The 8,386-nt window shown below is 40.2% G+C and overlaps 1 protein-coding gene across 1 annotated transcript in view; it reads left to right on the forward strand.

The window, feature by feature from the left end:
• Nucleotides 1-5,570, forward strand: part of LOC118691763 (netrin-4-like) — a 45,520-nt gene extending 39,950 nt beyond the window's left edge. The window contains exons 6-10 of the mRNA XM_036391162.2: nt 139-352; nt 1,015-1,151; nt 1,730-1,798; nt 2,922-3,092; nt 3,596-5,570. Of these exons, the coding sequence (XP_036247055.1) occupies nt 139-352; nt 1,015-1,151; nt 1,730-1,798; nt 2,922-3,092; nt 3,596-3,732 (728 nt within the window). The 3' untranslated portion in view covers nt 3,733-5,570. The remainder of the gene's footprint in view (nt 1-138; nt 353-1,014; nt 1,152-1,729; nt 1,799-2,921; nt 3,093-3,595) is intronic.
• Nucleotides 5,571-8,386: the final 2,816 nt, after the last annotated feature.

Genomic DNA, 8,386 nt, shown 5'->3' on the forward strand with positions numbered 1-8,386 from the left:
GTTTACTAGTTCTGACTTAAAACTACTGACCATGAGGAAGAAGGTACAAGTTCACCAGCCTTGCTAAAATGTCACTTAAGCAGCTTGACCCTATGTACCCCATGTATTTGAATTGTGTCTCTTGCTGTGTGTCCACAGCCTGTGCCTGCCAGCCCATGGGTTCAGCCAACACCACGTTCAGCAGCAGCTGGAGATGCCACCCCCGGACAGGATTCTGCTACTGCAAACCAGGAGTGGCAGGTCCCAGCTGTGACAGGTGCCTGGTGGGCTACTGGGGCTTTGGAGAAAACGGCTGTCAGCCCTGTGACTGCGCCAGAGACTGTGACCAGCGCACTGGGACGTGTTTCAACGGGTAAAGAAGCCCTGCTCTGGGGTCACTCTGAGATGGGACTCTGTGAAATGAAACAAATTCTACAGAAATAACAAAGATTGGAGGGTGCACAATTTGAAAAGGTGGCTGTAAATCATAGGTGGTTTTTAAGGTTACATTTACACCTTGAAGTCCACTGCATTATCCAAGGCAATCTTGAACAGATGAATCTTTGCAGTAATAATAGGTATTTCCACAACCCCATGGAAATATGTGCAGGGTCTTTAAACACATTGTTGCTTTGGAAATAGATGGAAGAGTCTGCCTCTCATCTGTGCCCAGAGTAAAATGATTTGCTGAGCAATTGCAGTTCTAGAGGTCCTGCAGCTGTCCTCAGGTCCCAGTGATATCAACAAGTGGTCACTAAGTTACATAATTTCCTAAAAACAAATAATCATAAGCAAAAAAGGCCCAATTTATAGGTACTTTAAAAATGCTAAGTCAGCAGTGGGAGGCCTGAATAAAAGCCTAGACCTTGTGATCTCTCTATGTGGCATGAAGTCTCGCTCATATCTGCACTCACAACCTGAAGAAAGCAAGCTCATCAGTCTGGGCACAGCCAAAGGCAGCTGTTTGTTTGTTTGTTTGTTTGTTTTCCTCCCCTGAGTGCCCTAAGGCAGTGCTGTGGTTTGTGTGTCCCCCAGCTATGACAGTGAGCCCTTCTTTAATGTCCCCATCGGGGGACGAATCCCCGACCTCATCCAAGCGCCAAGCAACGAGAGCGAAGAGGAGTGGAAATGGAACGACCACGAGCAGGGATTTTCTGCACTGAGGCACCCAGGTACAGCCCAGAGTTTGGGAACATTTGGTTGCCAGTTCTTTCAACCCTCCACCCTGACTGGGTCTGCCCCACTTATTTCCAGCTTGTCTGTAGTATTTAAATAGTTCTCAGTTTTGCCTGCCCTGTAAAGATCAGCACTTGCCATCACCTGGCGGCTTGGCAGAGGTAACAGTGCCACTTACTGCATAACTTGGCTTTTCTGAGATGGATACTGCCTTAATACCAGGAAGGATCAGCATTTCTTAGGTTATGGGATCAAACAAAGGTCTCATTACTTACATGATTTACAGCTGGATCTGATCTCATCATTAGGATCAGTTTATTACCTGCACAATAGACCTCATGTGGGCTGCATTTTACCTGACAGTGCTGATCAGATTTCAGAGTAATTATTTTATCATATAACAAGAAACACATTTGCAAATAACTGAGCTCACTCTCCAACTTATTTCTAAGGTTCATATAGATTATGGGAACTATAGGTATCTAACTTCACAACTGATGATTGTTTGCTCTTCTTTTCTCTCTCATGTCCTGGCTCTTCTCCAACCCTCTCTGTTCTGGGGTTTCCCTGCTAGAAAAGTGTGTGTGCAAAGAGAAGGTGCTTGGGAGTGTCAGTGACTTCTGCCAAATGAAATATGCCTATGGTAAGTGGGCAACATGCCCCCAAGCTATGATCATTTCACAATGCTCCTGCTATGCATATTGTTAGCTGATAGCTGTGAAAAATGACAGGATTGGTTAAGTCTCGAGAGGTAGGATTTCTTCTGCCTTTTTTGTCTAGTGACATGTCCAACTTCTGATCAGAACTTAAAAGCATTTTTCATGCAAAGCTCCTTCCCATCCAGTTAATTTACCTCTTACAGCACAAGGCTTGCTAGAATAATACTCAGTGGAATGATTGGCCTCTACATCAAGAAAAAATGATAGAAAAACACATCTGAAATGCCTTTGCTTTTGCAGTCGTTATGCAGGTTCCAATAGCCATGCTCATTTACCAAGACTGCATTTAAAACTGTTGTTTATAAACACCTGGTTCATGCCATCACATGAGGCAAGAAAGGAAAGCTCTGGTATCCAGAGGTTTGAGGTTCTTGTGGCAGGAGACAACAAAGCCTGCTTGAGAGGATGATCTACATGAGCCTGTCATGCCAAAAAGTTATGGGATCCTACTAAATTAAAAGGAACAGAAATTTATCACGGCAACCAGGTGTTGGACCGCAAAACAAAAATAGTTCTGGTTTGTTGTGCAATTATGGAGTTTTAGTCATGTGACATGGCTGATAGGAATTTTCTTGACTTCCTACCTGTAGACAGTCCCTTCTCACAGGACAGAATTTCCGAGAGGCCAGTGTTAAAGCAAAACTCTAATGTTTTCTAACTGGAAATATAAAGTGTAGAAACAGTGCTTGAAATCAGACTGGTAGCTGCTGGTTGGGGTCTTTCACCCCTCCTTTTGTACACATACAAGTGCTTTCCTAGAATTTCCAGGTGTTTGACATCAGCCCATTAAAAATAGTTGCTAAATAACATGGTGAAAGGATGAGTTAACATCATCTACTTAAAAAGAAAAATCCAGTTTTTATTCCTCAGATTTATTTAAAATATCCATCAGTGAAATGGACAAGCACTGTACTTTCTGTACAACTGCACTTTGGGGGATTTTTCATGTCTTCTTTCAAGGTGTTAAAATTCTACCTTTTAGCAGCATTAACCAAAATTCATTTAGAAATTCATTGTTGGTTTCTATTTGGATATGTTTTCTGGCAGTAATAAAAGCAAGAATCCTGTCTGCTCATGACAAAGGGACCCATGCAGAAGTTGTTGTGAAAGTGAAGAAGGTCCTGAAATCAGGCAAAGTGAAAATTGCCCGGAACAACAGAAGCATTTACCCAGAATCCTGGACCAACAGAGGCTGTACATGTCCCATTCTCAATCCTGGTAAGGACAAAATCCTCACTGGGGGTTTTGCTTCCCCTGTAAACAGTGCTTAGGAATATCTGTGATTAGCCTTTCTGGGGCAGCATCCTTTGATTCATCCCCACCAAAGCATGTTTGCTTTCCAGCTCACAGTGCTCAAGGAGGGTGGTAAAGACAGGAGGGGGGCAAAGGCATGAGCAGCAGCTGCCAAATCCCAGCAGATCTGTATGCAGAACATCAGTGGAATGAAATCAATTTGTAGCTGTAACCCCCGAGCAGAGCCCTGACAGCAGTGAATCTGTGTGCCCAGGAGCCAGCAGTGACAGGATGCACGTGGATTTATACACATAAGATGGCACATGCATGAGCTGGATGAAATTGGCAAAGCTGCTGTATGCCAGATCCATATGAAATAGAGAAATTCTGGTTTGGTTCTTTCTTTTTCTATATGCTAATTAAGGGCTTTCCCTTTTTTTTTTTCCTTTTTCTTTTTTTTCTTTTTTTCTTTTTCTTTTTTTAACAAGGTACTGACTATCTCATAGCAGGCCAGGAGGACTCTAGGACTGGCAAACTCCTTGTGAACATGAACAGCCTGGTGAAACCCTGGAAGGCATATTTGGGAAAACAAGTATCAGATATTCTTCGAACTGGATGCAAATAATTTCTGCCTCAGAAATTAAAGTGCTGGACTTTGCCTTTTAGTAACACTGCAGTGAAAGGTGTAGTTAGTTCAAGCATTCCCATTCAACATGCTCCTAGCTGAAGCAAGGAAAGCAGACTTGCCATCCCTCCTTTCATGTGCTTAGACAGGAAACTTGGGACATAACTACTTTTTAAAAAAAATGCACAGCCTTATAATACAAAATCACCTAGTGCATCATATATAGATCACAAGTCAGTTCTTCACTTGAGCCTGATTCCAGCCAGAATCATTTTACAAGGCCAAACTAAAGACATGGACTAGTGTTTCCATACTTCAGGTCAGAGTCTGATATTAATATGCATAAACTGCTTTCATAATACATCCATTACTGGAGTGTAATTTTATTTATAAGTGACCACTAAAAGGCAGCAATTTCTTTCAGCTTTACAAGTGGCATAATACTAAATAAGCATATAAGAGAGCTCAAACTGATTTACCATCAGACTGCAATTATGCCAATATAATGGGCTGCTTTCTAGAAGCCAGTATTATCCCACTGCCTACAGAAACAAATATGTGGCTTATCTTGGGACAGTGTCCTTTAGAGATGTGCATCATGTATCATCATGTATCATCAATGCTTAGTGCTGAGCTCTGTTGCAGAAACCACCTTGGCTCAAACTCCATTTCAAATCCAGCTCTGTGCTCTAGTACTTAGTCTGCAACACCACAGAGGTTTCACAGCAATAACTGCTAATAAGCCTTAATTATAGGAAAAAGCCAAAGTGTGAGGAACTAGCAGCTGCTCTAATACTGAAATTGTGACACTACAAAAGCCACAAAGCAGAAACAGGAGGTAAATTGATTGGCTGGAGCATGTATCAAATGAGGTAAGCTGTAGTTCTGGGAGAGCAACCTGGCTGCTCCAACTGTGCTCAAGACCACAGGCCTTCGATTGCACTTAGTGCTTTCATTGTGCTTTATTTCTCTTGGTCACACTTCGGGGTAAGATGCTGAAGCTCTGCTTCCTTCTCATAGTGCCTGAGGATTATTTCTCCCTCTGCAAAAGTACAGGAGTGGTAACATCTGCACTTCAGGTAAAAATAGTTCTGCTTTGCAGAAGCATTATTTCTCAATCAATTTTACCCTATAGTAATCAAGAGATAGCTAATTAAATCCTTCCCTAACACAGAATTTTGAGGAAATTGAAGTTTGACATGTGTCCCCCATTTAAGGACTCACAAGCAAATGAAGTTGGTTGGAGCACTCTCTCTTCAACTAAGCAAAAATCACAATGAATCAATCTATATTCTTTCAGGGAGTTACAGAGAAAGAGAAGCACACATGCTACATTTGCATGTTTCAATTCCATGTCTAATTTTTAATGCTCCTAGGGCAGTGGAGATATTTTCATTTAGCTCTGTCTGACTGGTAACTGGGACACCTGGAAACCCTAATACTAATGCAGAACAACAGAAGTCTAGCCTACAACTTAAGCCATCATTTTGTTCTCTTTACCAATGAGAATGTAAAAATTCAGCCTCTTCCATTCTATTTACTGCTATTTTACTTTGAATTTCACATTGATTGAACAGCGGAAATATCCTCAGCTCATGTGGAAATGGATGACAGGCGGATCTTTAGGAAAGAAAAAAGCTCCAATTTGTTTCTCAACAGGATATAAACAGTGTTTCTAGTGTTTCCTCCTCCCTCCTTTCTGGGAAATTTCCCTTCCTCCACTGCTTTCCCCCTTTCACTTCATAATTTATTTGTTGTTACTTAAACTGGTATCCAACAATGTGGCATCTCCAACAAGCTATTTAATTAATGCAATAAAACACTTTTTAACCAAGGCATTTGGCAGAATTTGAAATGTCAGCCTTATGAAATTAGGAGCCCAGCAACTGCTCTCTTTACTGTCCCCAGAAATTGTCTCACAATAAAAAGATTAACTAGTTCTCTTTCAAATATCAATAAAGACCTGTACATGAATTTACAGTCTGATCTCAAAGGGCCTCTCACAAGAAATTAAATTCAAGTGTAGGTTTACAATTAACCTAAGGAATGTGCTTTTCAACAGAGGCCATTTTACCTGTAGGGGATCTTATTTAATGACAATGAGGATATTCCATGTTGGTTTATAGTCAGCACCATATTAAAGCAAACACCTCTATTCCACTTTTTGTGCCAGACTGGTGGTTTTGTGGGGAGGGTAAACATCTGCATAGTTCTTCTCTGTCAATAAGTTATTTTTTGATACATTCATTTACTAGCATTACTAGCTAGTGCTAGTAAAAATACATCTTGGAACCACAGATTAAGAAATCAAACATCCATTTCCTCACAGCATCCTATGAAGGGAATGAGTGCACTGTGAGGGGATGCTTTACCTTTCTTAGGAGCTGTAAGGAACCTGTAACATTCAGAAACAAATAACTGGACCTGTCATTCGGGGTACAACAAATCCTACATCCACCTACCCTTCACATCATTGTTGTGTCATCTGGGTTAATCTGCACTGTGGAATCACCACAAATCCTCCTGTGCTCCTTGTTATGGCCTTCCTGAGCAGTCTGCTCACAGATCATCAATACTGATTTACAATAAGCCATTTTAAAACCAAACATTGGTGCTATAATCACTGCTGTACTCCTCTACTCTTCCTCTGTTGGGTGTGTCTTCTCTCAGCTCCACCATCACCAACAAAACATCAGCCCCAGAGGGGTTAAAAGCAGTTGAAAAACAACTGCAGACAGGCTCCTGTTCAACAAAATGAAATCATGTCCAGTGAGGAGAGCTGACTAGGAATAAATGACAAACTGCTGGTAGCTTCCCTACACTGTCCCACACTAACACTGATAGAATTTTAATGAGGTAAAACAAGAGTCTAGAAGCACAGAAATTCCTTTTTTTACTTCCCTAGGCATAAGTGGGTTCATTGACGTGTGATCAGATCAGTGCCTCAGATAAACAGGAGACACTGCTGTCAGGTTAACAAGGACACTCTCAGTCAGAACTGCTCAGGATATAGATCTTGTTTCCAAAACAGCCCTGCCAGATCCCCAGATCTAATGATCCCTACAATGGCCTGCAAGATAAACGTCTCCTTCTAGCCACCATTTTGTTCATCATTCCTTTTTCAGAGAGAAAGGAAAAAAAAAGTTATTTTTCCACCTGAAGCAAGGCCATACCTCAAGGAAAGTTACTATACACAAGCTCAGGTATGGTCTCTGCAAAATCCTCAGGCTGTACTGCAGAGAACAGCAGAAAAACTACTGAGTAACTTTCAATTATGAAAATGCAATTTTGTCTAATTTTAACTATTTTTCAGTATTTTTTACATTTTAGAATCTATGTTTTGTTAAAGGATCATCTAAAGTTTTAGAGGCAATCTTTATCCACATCAGGATATGTAATACATGCACCACTGACTCAAGTTTAAGTGGATTGCAGGAACAATCCCATCCTAACAAGCAAGTTCTCACAGGTTATATATGAATTTGTGCCCTGCATCATGCAGGAATTGCAGCCAGCTGATAACAGTCCACCCAGCTTTCAGAAACAGAGATTGTACCATCACTGCACCAGAAGGACAAAGGTGTGCAAAAACTGCAGAATGGTTCAAACTGAAAATCTGGAGTGTTACACAGCAATATGGTACAAAGGCAGCATTTTGGGAGCAATAGTAGGTCTGTAGGGTGAATATAATTATAACCATGTCTTTTTATTCTAAAAACTAAACAGAGCAAATTCAACTGGAATTCTATCTAAATGTAAGTGGCTAAGTAACTTGGATTGGAAAGATATTCCAATACATCTAGAAGTGCTTCATGTATTGTTAACAGTTTCTTTTAGCTGAACTTTTATAAACATTTAATCATGCTCAGCACATCAGCTTTAATGGGCCAAAGATCAACTAAGGGCACAGAATTAATGAGCAATTTTTTCATAGTGAAAGCTTTCTTTATCCCCCAAGGACTACTTGTGACTTGACATAGCAGTGCCTATGACTCAACATAAGCACCTGATAACATAAAATCATTATGAAATTACTCTATAAACACAATTGCACAAACACATTTGAATCTACTACTCTCTCTCCAAGAACCAGTAGCTCAGTGATGGCAGACAGAAAACCAAGATATTATTTATAAAATATATATATATGTAAAATAAGAAACATATTAAAACAAGAAATTTGCAGCTCTAAGTTTTGTATTCACACAATAAAAATGCAACTTACCATCTGTTTATTTCACAAGCTTGTCACGTATTGCCAAGGATCATTTTATCATCTTTATTATATATTAAAATAACCACTGATTGATTTTAGATCTAAAATTGGGGAATGTAACTATAGGAGGAAAATCGAATTAAGCATGGGAATGCTTAATTTGCTGGGAAACAGAAACAAGGAGTTACATTGTCTATGCATTCCCAACTGCATCAGTTTACATAGCAAAAAAAAAAAAAAAATTCCACAAAGAACTATTTAGGATTAAAGCTATGACTTCCTTTCTCAAAACACTTCAAACACATTACACAGTGCTTTTGACAGTTTTTGGTCTAAGATCCTTATACATACTTTATATTTGTACGGGATGCAGCACAACAGTTACCAAGCCACAACAGTCAGAAAGCAGCAAATCCATCCTGAACACACCTTCACAAG

This window comes from Molothrus ater, chromosome 11, assembly GCF_012460135.2.
Source record: "Molothrus ater isolate BHLD 08-10-18 breed brown headed cowbird chromosome 11, BPBGC_Mater_1.1, whole genome shotgun sequence".
Classification (NCBI taxonomy): domain Eukaryota; kingdom Metazoa; phylum Chordata; class Aves; order Passeriformes; family Icteridae; genus Molothrus; species Molothrus ater.